The sequence below is a fragment of the Xiphophorus couchianus genome, chromosome 5 (genome assembly GCF_001444195.1).
Source record: "Xiphophorus couchianus chromosome 5, X_couchianus-1.0, whole genome shotgun sequence".
In the NCBI taxonomy this organism is placed as follows: Eukaryota; Metazoa; Chordata; class Actinopteri; order Cyprinodontiformes; family Poeciliidae; genus Xiphophorus; species Xiphophorus couchianus.
In genome coordinates this window covers 12358691-12377854 of record NC_040232.1, presented here as the reverse complement: position 1 = coordinate 12377854, position 19164 = coordinate 12358691, and the positions used below count along the sequence as shown (strand labels likewise).

Genomic DNA, 19164 nt, shown 5'->3' with positions numbered 1-19164 from the left:
CAGCTCTTTTACGAACACATCAAATATTTCACTGCTCTCCTTACAAAATCCTCCCTCTTTGGAGATTACTTGTACTAGATAACTGTTAAATAAAATGAAACAGTGCCCAGACATTAAAAAGATATTTTGACTAGCACTTTTGTTGTCAGGTGCTTGCGTTTTCTTTGACTTGAATTGACCTGACACAGCTGGTCTTGATCCAGATTTCATCATGACTCATGAATTGGTTCACAAATCGCTGAGATATTTCTAAATTTAGCTCAGACAATAAATGCCTCCTTAGAATAGAAATGTTCATCTTTCATTATTTATTAACTTCATAAATATTTTTCTACATTGCTGGCCAAAATTGTTGGCACCACAGGTTAAAAATGTGTAAAAGAAATTTAACTTTTATCGCTGTAGCATAATTTTTTCTCTGACGTATTTAGAAAAGTAATATTATTCAGTTGAGAGGACAAAATTATTATTTCGAACAAAATCAATAATGGGGCTAGTATTGTCATCATTCACATTACTTGTAAAATGCTTAAAACTACATAAAAAATACTTAATTTTTTAATTAACCAGATTCTATCTTTCTTTTTCTCTTGGGTAAAAAAATTACATGACATGACCCAAAGACTCATGACCTATGGACACTGTCATTTAGCCCGGACATAGACCCATATTTATCTTGGCATCTTGCACAGAGAGTGGAGCAGTAACAGTCTCCAAAGCTCACTGCTGAAAAACTGATGCAAAGACCATCGTCTTAGGATCATAAACTGAATTTGAAGTTAGATAATATTAACATGTCAAATAGTTAAGATTGATGTCAGGAAGCTTTCTCTGTTCTACTATCACAAATGTAAACATTGAGTTTGTTGGGACTTTAATAGTAACTTTAAGCTTTGATCAGATGAGACTAAGATTGATATTTTCATCACCAAGCTCTGTAGGTTTGAGGTGGAAACTATGTGATGCTGTGGGTGGGAACCCATCAGAGTGAATGAACTAAATTACTTGAAATAGCAGGATATTTCAAATGAAAATGAGTAAACCCAAAATGGGCCGTCATTAGGTCTTTCAACACGATAATGACTCAAAACAAATAGTCAAATCAAGACAAAGATAAATCACCAGACACACAATAACCCAATTTTGTATGGTCTTTTTTCTCTTAAAATGAGACTCAGATGTTGTATTTGACTTATTTCCTTCAGTGTGATGATGCGATGCTGCAATGCCAGAGGAATTTATTTGAAAACTTTAGTGCATCTTTAGCAGTGGTTAAAATAAATGTGGCCGGCAGTGTTTATAGTTAATGTTAGTTAAATTAAAAGGGACAAATTTGTTGTGTGATTCTTTTGTGATGAGTTATGCTGTGAATCCACTGAATCTGATTTTGAAGGATTAAAGCAATCGTGTTTTGCTCTGGTATTTTCAGGTGCTTTTCCAAATGCCTACCTCACGCCTAAAGAACAAATTACTACAGCCACAGCCCTGATCAGCAGCCATCATGACATCAAGCATAGGGTATGCCGACAAAGACACATGCATACACACATTCATTTCTGTGTAAATGATAACATATTTTTGCATAATTAAATGTAAAGTATGATGTTCGTGAATTGTCTGTGATTATAAATGAAAGTATTTTAACATTCATATTTGGAGCTCAGACAAGACACACCCTATTAGTCATGTTGTTAACCTTCCTGGCAAGCATTGCTCATTCCTTTTTCTTTTTTTCTCTTTGTTTGTGATTGCAAATAAACTTACACGTACTATCCATAGTAGGAAAAAGCTCTTAACATTACCAACACTTTTATACTTCAAAGCTGCCTACAAACATACACAATTAGAACCAGGAGAAAGCTGAGAGTCAATTTTTTTTACATCCTGTAGGGATGATTGCAGCCTCACTGATGGGTTGATGGAAGAAGATGAGAAGGACAAGGCGAAACGGTGAGCTTTATACCTCGGTAAAGTTCCACCAAGGAGGCTCTGATCTCATCAAGTCTAACCAACCTGCTTTGGATTACAGCGTGTCCCGTAACAAGTCGGAGAAGAAAAGGAGAGACCAGTTCAATGTCCTCATCAAAGAGCTTGGCACCATGTTGCCAGGCAACACCCGAAAGATGGACAAGTCCACCATCCTGCAGAAAAGCATCGACTTCCTGTGTAAACACAAAGGTCAGGCGTTTTCATCCTCCTCCCGTCACTTCCCGTGTTTACGTGGAACTCCTTGCTGGGTGGAGATTTCATACTCTGTTTTTGGGGTTAATTATTCACTTGGATATGCACTCCACTATCAGAGTTGTTTACCTTCATGATCTGAACTTTGTAAAAACGTCGCTTTGTTGCCCTTTTTATGGCACATGGAAGTTGTAAAATATTATTTGATTTGCTGTAACTGCTTGCCATACACTAAATGATTGGTGACTTAAAATTTGGGATTGTGTTATTTTAGTGCATGATTGTAGATTAGGTGCAAGAACTGCATTTGGGCTAATAGTTTTACAAATCCAAGCTTTTATTTTTTTTTCTGCAACTTAGAAATATTTTGACACGATTCTTGTTCTTAATTGTCCTGTTTTGCCATTGGATTAGTCTCTGAGAAAATTTGTTTTATATGACCTTCATTTTTCTGTGAGCGCATCATCTCCATCTGTTCTTAGTTTCAAGAGTCCTGAAATATATTTACTTAAATCTCATCCATCCTTCTTCCTTCATCAGAGATTGCAGCCCAGTCAGAGTCGAGCGAGATCAGACAGGACTGGAAGCCCCCCTTTCTAAGCAACGAAGAATTCACACAGCTCATGTTGGAGGTCAGAAATGTCACATTCTCAACTCTATTCCTGTGCTGTGGGTGACAACAGTGTAGTACCAACTCTTCTGTGGTTGGGTTTTCGTATTGTAGTTAGCAGATAAAGTTCCAGTTGACAGCCTTTTCAGAAACTTAAAGAAGGTATCCATTACAAAACCATTTTTGATGCATGTTTTGGATCATTGTTCTGTTGGAACGCTCATCTGGGTCCAAGTTTATACAATCTAGCTGTTGATTTGAGGTGAAGTTTAAGAATTTGGAGGAGTGGCCAAATTGGTGGCAATGCAGCCTCATTTCTTAATAGTGCACCTGAAAAAAATGATAGATTACACTTTTGCAACCAGTTGAGACACTGAAACTATTGCTGAGTTTCAACAAAACACAAATTAGGCCAATAATGTGTTCTAAACCAGCAAAGGGCATTGGCTGTACTCCAGCTGTTCATGTACGTTAGTATTCTGCAATCAGAGTTGAGATGACTAGTATAGGCTAGTCAGATAAATAGAATGGTTGCAGAGTGGATGAGAAGACAAGATATAGAAAATTTAAGGTCTGAATGACTCAAAGAACATTAGCAATGTTCTTTGAGCCTTCAACGTAAAGCTCTGTTTCAGAAATGACATCAGATGATGAGCCACATATGATCGATTCTTAATATAAAGAGTTTTGTTCCAATTTATTTATCTCAAACAGAATTAGTTTACAATATTGCAAGCACAAAGTGCCACAAATTGGCACCTTTACCACACAACTAGATAAAATGTTGCTTTATTTGTCAGAACTCTGTAGATTTTGGCAAAATCTTGTCAAATGCACTTTTTTTATAACCTTTTAGGACCACCTCCTGAATGATTTTCAGATTCTTTGTGAAGAAAAGAGAACCTATAAAGTTATATTAAATGCAATGAGGTTGAAAATTAAGGTGCACCTAACTTTTGTGCTGGTGAACCAATGAGACCAGTGCATAATGTTATTCTAGAGTCATATTTTTCCTGTATATTTACATTTGCATGCATAATTTTGTCTGTGTTGTTTAGAAAAAGAGCAATATATAAAACCTGTACAACTGGCATCATTAAAAAAAATGATAGTTATTTTATCCTGGGGAAATCAACGGTTCAGATAAATAATTTAACCCCTTAACTGGCGACGAAAAAGGCAGAGTATCCAAACAAACTAGATTTATCCCATGGATGGGATACCGTCAGTTAAGGGGTTAAAGAAAGAAACTAATGAGGTGTTCATGCCAATTTTAAGTCTATGTGGCATTTTGACCAGACCTATATCTGCACTTGATGTTTTAGCTTATTAAAAAAAAAGCTTCTGTTTTTGTGTAAATTTTTTATTTCATCTTCTCTGACTGGCGAAGACCAGCCATTAATTTCAGAATATAATTTGCACTTTTCCCTTGCTAGTAAACAGAGCATTTCACAGTATCATTTTTGCTTTTGGATCAGGCTTTGGATGGATTCTTTATAGCAATAATGACTGATGGGAACATCCTTTATGTCTCTGAGAGCGTCACCTCTTTACTAGAACACCTACCAGTAAGTATTACCACTTCTGTTTGTTCATTTTGTGTTGGTCTTTCGTTGCATGATGGTGTATGCTGTAATGCATTTTGTGGGCTTGTTTGTTGTTGTGGTTCAGATTAAAAGCTTTAAGAGCTTCTGTGTAGCAGTATGAAGAGTTTGACCATTCTTTTGTTTTTGTATTTCTATGCCTGAATTTTTGTATTTTCCAGGCGGACTTGGTGGACCAGAACTTGTTAAACTTTCTGCCTGTTGGGGAACACTCCGAAGTGTATAAGGTTCTGTCTACACACCCAACTGAACTGGAGAGCCTCAGCAGTGACTATATGAAGAGTCAGTGTCAAATTTATTTTGTTTTTGTGCTTTAGCTTGAAATGCTGCAAGATTTATTGAACAGAAATTTAATAAAACGTCTCCAAAAATATTTATTCTAAAATCTGGAAATAACTTGTATGGATTCGGTTTATCTTCTGACAGTTACTCTGAAGACTTTCATTTTTAGAAATATGCTGATTCAGTGCCATCTGTTTTTCCTACTTTGAAACATTGTAAACAAATCTACAGAAATGTAATTTGTAATTTAAGTAACTTTTTGTCTATCTCTTCCTCTTCAGCTAAGAATCATCTGGAGTTCTGCTGTCACATGCTGCGAGGAGCAATTGACCCCAAAGAGCCTCCGGTTTATGAATATGTGAAATTTATTGGCAACTTCAAATCCCTCAATAACGGTATGTTGCTGTACTCATACTCATTGTTAATACGATACTGGATGCTTTAGCAATGTTTCATGATATTGTTACTTTACAGTCTCATTCTTTTACAATTTGACCAATATAAAGTATTCAATCATGCAGCAATGTTATCAGTAGCTATTCCATACTATTTAACATTTCCACATTTTGTCATGTCAAAGTTCACTATAAGTTCACTATATTCTATAAGTTGTGTAAGTGTAAGAAAAATGTTGCTTCTTTTAACTGAAAACATTTAAAAACATGTGGCTTGTAAATTAAGTTTTTCAGTTTCTTATTTGTAAAAACATTTGTATACCTCTATTTCACAGGTATGCAGTAGTTTTTCTTAGTTTATAACACAAAAATTTACAAAATGTGAAAACAATAAACTGATATTAATATTTTTTTTTCATTTAATGGGAGAGTACAAAGTTTTCTCTGTTGCAGTTCCAAACATTACGAGGAATGGTCTGGCAGGAGTATTACAGCGGTCACTACAACCTGCCTTCGACGACCAGGTGTGCTTTGTAGCCACCGTCCGCTTGGCCAAACCTCAGTTCATCAAGGTATTGTCAGGATGAGTACACAGTTGAGCCTTTTGTCATCTTACATACAATATACTTCTGGTCAGATTCTCATGTTTGTTTTTGTGGTTGTAGGAAATGTGCACAGTCGAGGAACCAAATGAAGAATTCACCTCAAGGCACAGTCTAGAATGGAAATTCCTCTTTTTAGACCACAGGTAAACACACTCTGTAGTAACTCTGTGTGGGGAATTCCTCTCCTCCTCTGACTTTCCAAAATATTTTCAGGAGGAGTTTCGTTGTCAGAAATTAGGTCAAAGAAGGAATTTAACATAAAATCTTCCAGTAGCACACAGGAAGATTTGTGAAATTTAATGTCTGTAATACCTTGTGAGACAAAGAAGGTGTTTCTAATCACTCTTTGCAAGTATATTTTAGCTGGTCAGTATAATCAGCAAGATTTGAATCCTGGGAACAATAAACCAGATCTAAACTATCCTTTAAAGTCAACTTTCTCTTGCATTTTAAAATCTACCTGGATGATATCAACATGCATTAAGACAGACAGAGCTCTGCAGACATTGTCACCAATTTACTGGTTTAAACTTAAAAATGAGTTTGCAGCCCAAGTTTGCAAGTTAGCAAAGAACTTGACCTATTTTTCAATTTAAAACATGCTGCAGATGGCATAGTAGAGGTTCAGATTGCTGACCTCTGCTTTTTCTGCTTTGGTTTTTGGTCTGGTAACAACTGTTGTGCTATCACGGCTCTTTCCGTTCTGCCTCAACCTGCAGAACCTGCGTCTTGACTACTTTTCCACTGTTTCTTTACTTCATCTTAGAATTTTCCTTAATTAGAGGTAACTAATGACACAATTTGGGAAGACGGCATGAGCAGAACATCTTTATAATCTGGCTTTGAGATGACAGCTTTGTGTATCACAAGCGGTTTCTTTGTGAGTAAGCATGGTGGCATATAGAGATTGGTCATGCACGTTTCTGGAAAAGCTTTGTCTGATTCGTTTCAGTGTTTATACCGTTATCAAACAACTGTTCTTATTATTATCTCAGCTGCCGGAATTTAAAATAATGAATACTATTTGGTCTGGGGAATTCTTGCTGATATCAATGGTGAACTGTTGCTCCTTTTCTACTTCTTTAACCATCTAGTACGCGGCTGTTACGTGAAATACAGATTTCATTGTATTTTATTTTACTCTACAGTTGCAGCATGCAAGAGTAAAATTTTGACATTTTTTTTCACAAAGTTTTGCACAAATAACCAACATAAAAACTTGTATTTATTTGTTTTTTGGCAATATAGTGGGGGAGGATATAAAAATGGCATGTAGTGCCATTCTGGGAAAAAATAAACTGTATTGATATATGCAGTCAAGCATTGCATCCATGCAATAGATTATATTTTAGGCATGTTTACCATTGTGGTCCATTTTTAAGTTACTCCTAAGACCGAAGATTGCTGTCAAGGCCTGTTGAGTCTGAGACATAATAAACCACTCCAGTAGATTTGGCTCAAGGAGAGAGATGACAATAATAAACTAACACCTGATTTTGCCTATTTTCTAACCATAAGCTTTCTAACCATAAGACACACACACTCACACACATGTACAGTACATATGCCCTGGCAGACAGATGAAAACAGACTTGACCCATTTTCATACACGCACTGCGCTCCTGAAAATGGTTTAGAAACAGATGGACATGTGAACACAAAGATCTGCTACTTTTACTCTGGACTTCAGGTGGAGATCTTTTTCCTTGATTCTTCAGTTGTATAATATCTGGAAGGGGAAATGGTGAACATGGACAGTAGGGGGAAATATTAATGGCAAACTTTCTGAAAAATATTGAATTACGCATTAATTCCTATGATGTGTATTTTTTCTCTCTTCAGAGCTCCACCAATCATAGGCTACCTGCCTTTTGAGGTTCTAGGAACATCAGGGTATGACTATTACCACGTGGATGACCTGGAGACACTCGCCAAATGTCACGAACACTGTGAGGCTTTGCATTTCTCTTTCATTCAAGATTTTCCTATCGCTGCCTTTTTCGTAACATCTTTTGTTTTGCCTGTCTTTATCCCTCGCCTTCTCAGTGATGCAGTATGGAAAAGGGAAGTCGTGTTATTATCGCTTCCTGACTAAAGGTCAACAGTGGATCTGGCTGCAGACACACTACTACATCACCTATCATCAGTGGAACTCCAGACCTGAGTTTATTGTTTGCACACACACAGTGGTCAGGTACAAAATCCTTTATATATTATCTTTTTCATATCATTTTTTAAAATAAAAACTACCTTTTTTATTGTTTGTTGATTTATTTACGCATCCCCCTAAAGAAATCCTTCTTTTTTTAATCTGCTATGCAGCTATGCAGAGGTGAGGGCGGAGCAGCGCAGAGAGCTGGGAATTGAAGAGACCAATCCAGAGGCAGCTGTTGATAAAGTGAGTCAGCTCTATTAGAAATGCTTTGTTTGTTTTTAAGTTTTTCATTTGTATTTTTCTCAACCGGATTAGTTACAGAAGTTGTGACATGCCTGGTGAATGGAAGCTATGTTATAAAAAAAATTTAAAAATAAAGCATGACCAAGATTTTATTTTTAATTTACTCATATTAGAAACCAAAATAGATTTATCCAACAAGCTATATTACACGTTACAGATAGGCAGAATTTCCATGCATGGCAATTGAAATATAATAACGCTACTAAACATTGTTTCTAAGCAACGTTTTGCTATATAGATGTTACACGCACTAATACTACAATAACTTCTACGATCTGGTATATTGGGCAGTTCTAGTCCATGTATTTACAAATATTCAAATCATGTTTTATTCCTTTATTGAAAACAAAAAGCAACTTTTAATTTGTTTGAAACATTTTACTTCAGTATATACATGAGTGAAAATGAAGAAAATCACTGGCCACGTTTGGGTTTCTTGTGGTTATTCTGCAGAATAATGAGTAAGTGCTGCATTTAATATAATGTATATTCTGTTATTTATAGAGTAACAAAAGTGCAACAAGTTATTTTATGTTTTGTAGGTTGGCTATATTCTCAGATATTCTGTAGGTTAGGATTGGAAATATTTCCAAATAATTTGCCAAACTATTCTGTGTAGCAATAGTCAACTAGTTTCATACAGTGGGAAAAACTCTAATGAGCACTAGATTGAGACGGTATAAAAGTTTGTTTTACCACAGCTTAGAGCTTGTGGTTTTTTTTTTGCTACTGCTTCATCTTGAATTCAGTGAACTATGGCAGTTATGTTTCGACCTGCAAACACCTGGCAGCCATCCAGGAAAACTAGTGCCACCAGTAGCAGTGGTTCTTCCACAGCCTTAGAGACAAGTTATCACAGTACCTAAAATAAATCACTTGAAACTGTTGGAGGTATTTAGAATTTCTGTTGAAATGTTCAGGGAGATGGTAAACTGTAAACAGTTATGCTAATGTCACCAGTGTTCATTTTATAAGCTATGCTGGGGCAGTTTAATGACTGAGACACACTGCTGCAAAATCTAGATGGTCTCTTAAAAGGTACTTGCAGTAGTGCTTGTATGTGGTTGCCAATGTTAAAACCACCATGTGGTTTTTTCCACTAAACCAGTTCAATTGCGAAACTGAGACAAAAGTTATATAGCAGCAGTTCTTTGTGTTATCATCGCCACAAACTCTGGCACCCCACATCCCCTGCCATTTTAGCACTGCTTAAGAGCTGGGCCGGAGCAAAGAACTGATCATTTTTTGTCTAATCTACAAAAAAACCCCAAAAAACATTTTAATAACTGAGCTGCAGCATTGATTAAAATGTTTGATTAGCAGGATCTCATCTTCCTGCTGTTTCTTTGATATCACCTGTCAGAGTTAAAGTAGGTCAATGTGCATACAGCAGATCTTGTGTAGATCTGCTGTGAAACTGTAAAAGTCATTTCCTGCTGAGTACTTAAACACTGATTGTGTTTTAATAGAATAAATCTCACTTCAAACTCTGTCTATATCTCTGCTTTTCAGCTGGTAGCGATCTTAAGTTAACTGTTTGGGGCTGTTAAGACTAAACCACAGTGTGTTCAAAACAGCAATAAGAAGTCAAGCAGGGAAAATTAGTGCATCTGTTTGCAGGGATGCGGATGTATACAATATGATTTGTGTTGCTTCCCTGCAGTGCTCTCCTCCGCAACTAAGCTGTTGAGAACTTTTATTGGTCGAGATGTTTATAGTGTCACGATGACATAGCGCCAAGCTGGCTCCGTGGATATGGAAAAATCAAAGTTATTTTATGGAACCAGTTAAGACCTGTTTCTATCTTCAACTTTGGTTAAGCATTGGACGAGCTTTGCTGGAAAAGTCTTATGTGTGGAACATGTATCGGGAATCAAATTCACAGTGTTTATATTAAAATGTTTAATCTCTTAAAAAAGAATTACTGTTGTAGCAGAACCAGTCATTCTGACCTAGTGTTCAGAATATTCTGGTTCTACATGACCCACCAATACCTGGGTGTCACTTTATACAGAAAACAAAAGCTCATGAAAAGTGGTGGCAACAACTTGATGACGTGAGTGAGAAGAATGGGGGTGCATTGTTCTCGATATCATTGTAACATTCAACAAAAATGCATGTTTTTCTAATACTAAGCAGCTCTAGTTTACATGAAGTGAAAGTTGTTGATGTGCACATTAATTCATTTCTTCCAGTTATTGAAAAAGCACTGGCATCTGACTGTTTGCTAACTGTAGTTCATAGTCTTTATTTGCATGAAAACAAATGTAGGATTTTGAAAAATCTAATTTTGGCAGCATCTGTGGAGTGAAAATATATTTAAAACTTATGTGTAACCCATCATGTAGAAATGGATAACTACATGATGGGTTATGTGTAACCCATCATGTAGAAATGGATTTAGTCGGTTCTCAGATTCATGCTTTTCTTGTTTATGTTCGGTCACTTCTAGTTGCAATCTTCTGATAGTATCCACCACCTTTTTTTTTTAATTGTTAATCTTTGTGTTACTTTAAATTTGTAGAGTCAGGACTCTGGTTCGGAGTCGCAGCTGAACACATCCAGTTTGAAGGAAGCTCTGGAGCGGTTTGACCACAGCCGAACACCTTCGACATCGTCACGGAGCTCCAGGAAGTCATCGTCTCATGTCTCGGACAATACTTGCACTTGTAAGGATACATGGTTTATGCCAATAAGTTAAATCCTCATACTCAGTACAAGTAATAGGCGAAGTGTTTCACTAGGATCAGCAGGGTCACCAGAAGTTCTGTCTCTGCAGCAACAGCTCCCAAGATGCACATGGACATGGCAACACCCCCTCGGCAGTCCCTGGCCTCTACCATGGAGATGGCATCTCAGCGACGCTCATCCATCAGCAGCCAGGTAGGATTGATGAAAATAATGGATTTTAATTATACTTGATGTTTGTTTGTTTGTTTTTTCTTATATCAATGCACTTTAGCTACTGATGTGTTTGATCTTCTTTGGGTTTGCAGTCAATGAGCTCACAGACCACAGCTCACAGTTTGAATCCTGGCATGATCACTCAGCAACAGCAGCAGCAGCAGCAGCAGCAGCAGCAGCAGCAACAACAACAACAACAACAACAACAACAACAACAACAACAACAACAACAACAGCAACAGCAGCAGCAGCAGCAGCAGCAATTTCAGGCAAATGTACAGGTAAGAATAGTAAAACTGTGCTATGAATTCACCTACTTCAGAGGAGATACTTGTACAAAAAAGACTAACTTAAAAACAGTAGGGGGCAGTAAACACCCATAAAATGGATGATAGAAGGATCTAAAGCTACTTGATACAACTTCACATTCTCATTGTCAGGTTTGACACCTATTAAAGACAAATTGAACAAACGCAGAAAAGACAAGAGAGTTAGATTCTTTTGATCTCGCGAGGAGAACGGTCACCTAACACTCATTCAACAAAATTAAGGTTTCTGGACTATATTAAAGGACCCTATCTTGTTAAATTTAATTAAAAAGTGTGTTATCATAGAGTTCTTCTTTGTCTTCTGAAGCCGGTGATGGAGTTCTCAGCACAGGTGAATGCCATGCAGCACCTAAAGGAGCAGCTGGAGCAGAGAACCCGAATGATCCAGGCAAACATCCAGCGGCAGCAGGAGGAGCTGAAGCACATCCAAGATCAATTGCAGAGAGTCCAGGGACAGGGCATACAGGTGGGCTTGATGCTACACACAACTTGCAGATGTGTTATAACAAGAAGTTTCTTATTCTGCATTTAGTTATAATATGTAGCATTTATACCTTTTTATGGTATATTTATCTTAGTGCCACACATGTCTTCTACTTTTATTCAAGCTTTGTTGGTGCTTTGTGGGTAGATGTCACACTTAAATGACATTTCAGGAAAATGCCAAAAGACTAAAGTAAAATTGTAACTTTTGGAGGAATCTTTCCCAAGATTTCCTAATTTTGGAAAATACAATTTGAACACAACAGAAGCAGAATTTTCACCTCCTTCTTTAGACTAGTAGATTGCTTTGTTTTCAGCAATTCGTTTGTATTTAGTTTACCTAACTTGGATCAAAAATTATATTTTTGCTTTACATATTGTTTCCTTTTCAATTTTCAATCGATTAAATTGATTCAGGTACCGATTAAATTGATATCGGTACCTGAATCTGTACCCTGATGAGATAATTTCTTTGTTTCTGTTAACACTATTTCTAGCATAAGCATCAAAATAACAAAAAAACATGCAAATCAACATTTTCCGCCTCCACTTTGCTCTGACATTTGCTGTCTCCTTTATAGATGCTGCTGCAACAACAGCAACAGCAGCAGAGTGGAACGATGAACGTCCAGCTCCCACACATGGGCTCGGTCCAACAAGCAGCTGGTCAGGTCCAGCAGCCCTCAGTTAACCCTGTTCATTCGGGATCTCAGCAGCTCACCATTCAGCAGCAAGCTCCTCCTCCTCAGCAGAGCTTACAGCAGCAGACCAATACACTCGCACAGGTGGGTCACACACAGGTACACACTACTTATGCTGCCTTTCCTTTCTTTTATTGGGCTCCCCATTGGTTGCAGAGCCCTACACTACTCTTCCTGGTGTCCACACTTTCAACATAAACAACTGTAAAAACATAACGTACGTAGATGACACAACAAATTCAAAATAAAAATAGCTACAAAAATAAACAGATGCAAATACTAAATACAGGCCATAGATCAAATCAAAATGAATTACACTATTATGATGAACATTCTACAAAAAGACATTTACTTTAACATTTTAAACAACACATATACAGAAAAGCATACACAATCAATATAGCATACTATAGGATTAACAAAATATAGTACGGTATATAGTATGGCTGCTACTCCGATTAATGCTCTCCTTGCCCAGCTTGTCATTGTAAGATGACGGCCATTTCTCAGCAGGATTAGAGTTGTGCCAAACTCTCTCCGCCTTCATATGAAGCGAAATTTCTTCAGACTTTTCTGCATCTGTATCTCTGATTATCTCATCACCATAAAAAAAGATGTTATTAAATCAAATTTCAACTGAGGATGCCAGCTTATTAAATGCAGCTATATCAGCCAAATAAAGCTTTATTATAAAAAATTGGATGTAAATTCCCATTTTGTTGCTCGTTTGTTTTTACAGCGTCAGCCACAACAAACTGCCCAGGCTCAGCCTCAGGCCCAGGGATCGGTCTCTGCCCCGCTCTACAACACCATGATGATTTCCCAACCAGGACCGCCAAACGTGCTGCAGATCAGCACCAGCCTCCCGCAGAACAACACGCAGCAAGGCACCGCTGTGGCCACCTTCACACAGGACCGACAGATCCGGTAATAACCAAACTTTATTCTCTGTTTAAAAAAAAAAAAGTCCTAATCATATATGATGTATGATAATAACAAACTTACCCAAATGTATTATTTTTTTTCCTTCCAGATTCCCAGCAGGGCAGCAGCTTGTAACAAAGCTTGTGACAACTCCAATGCATGCATGTGGTGCTGTTATGGTGCCCACCTCTATGTTTATGGGGCAGGTTGTTACAGCCTACAACCCCTTTGGTGGCCAGCAGGTAAATAAAATAAACATTCATATGATGTTGACAAACATCTTGCATATTAGTCATAAAACAATTTTTTGCAGTTGCTAGGTTTTTTGGCAAGGTAGGCTCAATACGTTATTGTGTTGTTTTTGTTTTTGGTTAATTTCTTTTAACACAATGAGAATTATGATTAGCTGTCGGAACAATAAACTCCAATTTATGATGCTTATACACCCCAAAACCAGCATTATGATTAAGAGTATTGGTTTTACTCATTTTTCCACTGTTGGTTCCATGAAAGCATCAATAAATATCAATAGATATGAAAATATGATTGTGTGCTTCTAAACTGTACAATTTCACTGCTAAATTTAACTGGTGTAATGAAGTAACCTATTTAATATTGGATAATATTTATTTTTAATGGCACAACTTTTTTTTGGGTCTTTGACTGTATGAAGCGACATTAAGTCAAAGCACTATTAAGTTTTGAAAAAAGATGGGAGAACTTTTAAATACTTTCTCCTCTCTTAAGTGTTTTCCTTTTTTCATCTCAGCAGGGGGGACAGACCCAGACCCTAACTCTACAACCGGCCCAATCGTCTCAAGGTCAGCCCGATGGCCAAAACCAAACTGCTGTAGTGGCACAAAACAACCAGCAGGGGCAGCAGCAACAGCAGTTCCTGCAGGTAACAGAAGAGGGCACAGTGAGCCCATTTAAATACGTCATGTTTGTTTGCGTCCATGAGATGTTAAAAATGGTCTGAAGCATCTAGAGCAGATTGATAGTTCAGTGAATTTTATGCATTAAAAATAATAATTTAGCAACTATGAAAAAAAATTACCACTCAAAAGGGTCAGTATAAACTGCACAATTGTTAGACCTATCCGAATAAAACCATCTTGAAATTAGACAACTCACTGTGTTGAATATTTAAATAAAGTGTTTGGAGAAAACCTCAGAACTTAATAAATCACTCAGCTTCTTAATAGCATTTATTATGTGTGGTTGAATGTTTAAGCAGTGCAAAACTTACAAAAAAGACACATTTCAAAATATCTACTTAATTTTCTAAAATTTGTTCCATCGTTTTGTTGCTAGGGCACTCGTCTTCTTCACAGTAACCAGTCTACCCAGCTGATTCTGCAGGCAGCGTTTCCTCTCCAGCAAAAGGGAGCTTTCACCCAGGCAACACTACCACAGCAGCAGCAACAACAACAGCAGCAACAACAACAGCAGCAACAACAACAGCATCAACAACAACAGCATCAACAACAACAGCATCAACAACAGCAGCAGCAAAGGCAACAAAAGCAGCAGCAGACGCAGCAGAAGTCTCACCACCAGAGGCACCAGCAGCAGCTCAAACCACAGCCGCAGAAACAGCAGAAAGCCTCGTCATCACACAGGATTGACGGTGTTAACCACCAGCACCAATGACTCCTGGAGGAAAGCTGTAGGAACTGCTGTTCATGTCTATGTGGGTCTTCTGGATGTCACAGACCTCTTCTTCCCTCCAAAAAAATGATCGCCTTCCCTTCCTTGATTTGAGAGATTTTTACTCCTAGGAAAGAGGGAAAGTTCAGAGTTCGTAAGGAACTCTGTGACAGCCATCGCTGAGGCTTAAGGAAAGAGAAAGTTCCTGTTTTCCTCTTCAGAGGTAGAATCACAAGGGAGCTTCAGTGTCTATGGAGACTTTGAAAGGAAAATAGAAATACACCGTACGCCGATGATTATGGACTTTTTTTTTTTTTGAAAGAGTCTGACTGTGTACAGATTTACTGTATGATAAAAAGAAAACCTGTAAATATCCAAGTATAGCCTAACAGAAAACAAAACCATAGTATTTTATATGACTGCATGGAAAGAATAACTGTACGCTTTTATTAGTTGCTTTTGGAAACAGAGTTTTTACTTTTTCGTGGTTTCTGGTCAAACAGAGCAGTGATGTGCTCTCTAAGACCCCCTCCCCGTTCTCTTGAAAAGAAAAAAAAACAAGTCCAGAACAAGGCTTTAAAGTCTTTTGGTGTATTTAAAAAAAAAAGAAAAGAAAAATAGGAAGGATTGGGCTTGGGTGTTTTTTTGTAGAAGGTGCTTTTAAACACTGTGTCTCCAGGACAAAAATGGATCCTTTTACCTTTGTAATTACAAACTATGTTTGACAAGAAGCTAGAAGAAAGTAGATTACAGTCTAACTGAATTATTTGCAGGATAATTTCTGTACGTATAACGGGTTTAGTGATTCTAAGTGCCAATAACAGTGAATTGTGTTGTTTTTTATTTTAAATTACAATATTCAAAGCAGTATATATATATTAAAAAAATATATATATATAAATATATTTTCCAAAAATATATTACCCCTAATAACAAAATTCATGCATATGTATATAGTAGGGATTATTTTTTACCAGTCAGAGAGAGCCCTATACGTGACAAACAGTATATCCTCAACCTCCTGACAACTTCAGCACTTAATGTGGTTGTGTAAAGAAATATCACTGTTAAAACCTTTTTTTTAATTTGTAATCTGTGGTGTGATTCCGTGAGCTAATGTGCGTTTTTGATAATACAATCCTCATGTGCATGACTCAGAGCGAGCGTATCTTGTAGTGGGCGTGTTCGTTTGGCCCTCGTGTCTTATGATGTTGAACTTAGTAAGGGTTTGAAGTTGCTGGATGGTACTTGTCCTCTCAGGAATGCGGAAAGTTGTTTTCTTGTTTTTGCTTCTGCCTCAGTCTGGAACCAGACCAGGAAGGATTAGGCAGTGATGCTTCACAGACCAGAGGAAGTGGCGTTTATAAAGGGTGCGGCGTCTGTGTGGAAAATTTGACCTTAATTTCAAAAAAGTCCTCCTTGTTTTCTTACTGGCGTCGAATACAAGTGCATGAACACGCAGTAGGCATGGGCCAGAATAAGCTTCTCACTGTATGATGTGACGTAATTACACCAAAACCCTTAAGCAAAAGTGTATGACATGAACTAAATTATTTTCTTGAAAAATAATTATTTTTAGTATCAAAATCTAATCTATTGATACTTTCAGTTCTCTTCCAGTGTTTTGCCAAAGTTTGGGTGGGACCAAACTTAGCGTCCTGAAAATTCCATAAATGAAATATTTATAAATGATCATGGTTAAACATATTTATGCTATAAATATAGGATTTAAGAAATGGTTCTTACAGATACACACGGTTCCTACCTCTAAACCGTATAACTATTCTCTGTTGAACTAAGCAAAAATGTTAACAAACACCCATAAGCTTTAGTCATTTTTCAAATTAACTGTCTTTATGCACATAATATTATTACTGTTTTCCCATTCCCCCTTTTATAAGTTAACACTGAGAGTACAACAAGCTGATATTATGTGGCTTATTAGTCAGGCTGTCTGCTCCACTAGTTAGCCTGCAGTCCGCTGCTTTACAGACTTGCTGCTACAGACTTTTGTAAGAACCATGATGGAAATCGTAAATGGCCCATGCCTAAACTGATAAAACACAAAGCCTTACCAAATATATTTTGTCTAGTTTCTAGTGCAAATATCTTAGCGCACTTGAAATAAGACAAAACTAACTTACCAGTAACTTTTCAACAGGACATAAAATCTTGTTTTAGGTTAATAGTACTAGTTCCACTGGCACATTTTTTAAAATAAATTTTTAAATATAAATGGAAATATCTGCCACTGCAACTAGTGATATTATTTTTATATTGAGGAATTAACCTAAAACAAGCGTCTATATCTTGCTGAAAAGTGACTTGTAAGTTAGTTCTGTCTTATTACACGTGTAAAAAGATATTTTCTATAGAAATTAGACAAAAAATACTTGGTAGGATTTTGTGTTTTTGTAGTGTAAAATAGAGGAGGTTAAGGAGGAGGTTAAATGGTTAAGGAGTGAGCTTTGGTATTACAGTGGGGGGAAAAATCCTAAAAATGACCCTAATTTTAAATTTAATGACTTAGGTGGATTTTTTCCTAGCGGTCATTAGTGTTTCATCCTTCCTTCTCTTCATAGGCCTCAGAAACTCTCATGCAGTCCACTTCACTTGTATCTCAGTTCTTAAATGGCAGTTGAAAGCAGAACCGGGCCTGGGTCCATGCATAAAGGCGGCGATGGAGTTTTGGCTCAGTCTGTGTGTACTACAGCGATAAGCCATATCAAACAGAGAAAAAAAGCCTTGGAGCAAAGGAGCTTGTAGTCGTTGGCAAAGGAGCGTCTAGAATGTGTTGTTTTGCCTGAGCGTAGGAGGCTGCAGTGTGTGTGTGTGTGTGTGTGTGTGTAGAGTCTTCGTTCCTTGATCCTACTTCTTGTATCAGTCGGGGGGTGACAGTATTTGCTGCCTCCCTGGAGATAGCCAATCAGTTCTTGCGTTGCAGTATAAAGAAGTGATGTTTTTTGAGAATCATCCGTGTTGTTGCGAGACTGCATGGGAGAGAGCTCAAACTTGATAATGTGGGTCGTGTGAGAGAGACTTTGTATGGTGACTTTTAGTGTAACCCAGTATATTTTCATAGAAAACATGTGTGACTGAAGAAGTGTTGGGAGTGTGGGGGGGCAATAGGCAATGCAAAGCACTGGCTTGATCGCAGAGTTACAAAGAAGTTCACAAAAAGCTCCCATTAGATGATAAATACAAAAAAACAGAAGTAGATCATTTGAAAAGCAAAGATCCTGCTTGAGCAAGGTCTTCCACCCATAACAACAAAGAGCCTCTATAGCGTGAATGTGTGTAGAGCTTGAAAATGGATCTAGTTTGTGACACTGATACCCAGCCCAAAGAATGTAAAGGTGTTTTGTAAAGACTAATGGATGTTGTACATTTTGATTCTGGAGAATTTTTTGACTGGCTTTGTTATGAAGGAAATGGAGGGGAATGAAAGAGAGCTCATCAATCACTAGTTTCCACATAACGAATATGAAAAAGAAGAAAAACAATTATTAGTGTCTTTTTAAAGTTATTGTCAACTAGTTTTGGATGTTTCACCATCACAAATGTTTTTTTTTTTTTTTTTTTAGGAATGATGTATGTCTGACATTTGATTTGGGAAGTTTTAGAAAAAAAGCTGTTGAAAATCGAAGTGTTGGATTATTGATGGCCGATGGCATTGACAAGACAGCCACATCCCGTTCCCTCCCGCCTTCCCACACAGAAACAGCTATCACTTTTCTTCTTTCAAACCACCCTTTTGTTAAGAGTGTAATTCTAGTATAATACTGTACACAGACACAAAGCTAAGAACACCAGTATTCAGTGTAAAATGGTGCTATGCTTCTACTTGTACTGTACGTATGTAAATCCCTTCTTCTGTGCTCCTTTTATCTACCCCAAAGTCAAATGTAATAATAATTATAATAATAATCCATATTTTGAAGCAAAATGTTTGCAATTACTATAATCCCCCCTGTCCCATCTTGGTCAATTTGAGAAAAAAAACAGTTGCAAATATTAAACACGACACGTGAACTTGAA

The 19164-nt window shown here is 37.2% G+C and overlaps 1 protein-coding gene across 7 annotated transcripts in view; it reads left to right on the top strand.

Annotated features, from left to right (window-relative positions):
* clockb (clock circadian regulator b) overlaps positions 1-19164 on the top strand; it is a 24818-nt gene extending 5654 nt beyond the window's left edge. For 6 of the 7 annotated variants that reach the window (XM_028016720.1, XM_028016718.1, XM_028016716.1 and 3 more), the window contains 21 exons: positions 1430-1518; positions 1891-1950; positions 2030-2178; positions 2722-2813; positions 4270-4359; positions 4557-4677; positions 4959-5072; positions 5526-5644; positions 5738-5820; positions 7520-7626; positions 7724-7871; positions 8000-8075; positions 10660-10804; positions 10915-11018; positions 11132-11320; positions 11676-11834; positions 12433-12636; positions 13292-13479; positions 13586-13718; positions 14246-14377; positions 14791-19164. In XM_028016720.1, coding sequence (XP_027872521.1) covers positions 1502-1518; positions 1891-1950; positions 2030-2178; positions 2722-2813; positions 4270-4359; positions 4557-4677; positions 4959-5072; positions 5526-5644; positions 5738-5820; positions 7520-7626; positions 7724-7871; positions 8000-8075; positions 10660-10804; positions 10915-11018; positions 11132-11320; positions 11676-11834; positions 12433-12636; positions 13292-13479; positions 13586-13718; positions 14246-14377; positions 14791-15129 — 2769 coding nt within the window. In that variant the 5' untranslated portion in view covers positions 1430-1501 and the 3' untranslated portion in view covers positions 15130-19164. The remainder of the gene's footprint in view (positions 1-1429; positions 1519-1890; positions 1951-2029; positions 2179-2721; positions 2814-4269; positions 4360-4556; positions 4678-4958; positions 5073-5525; positions 5645-5737; positions 5821-7519; positions 7627-7723; positions 7872-7999; positions 8076-10659; positions 10805-10914; positions 11019-11131; positions 11321-11675; positions 11835-12432; positions 12637-13291; positions 13480-13585; positions 13719-14245; positions 14378-14790) is intronic. The other variant, XM_028016722.1, reaches the window with a different exon arrangement.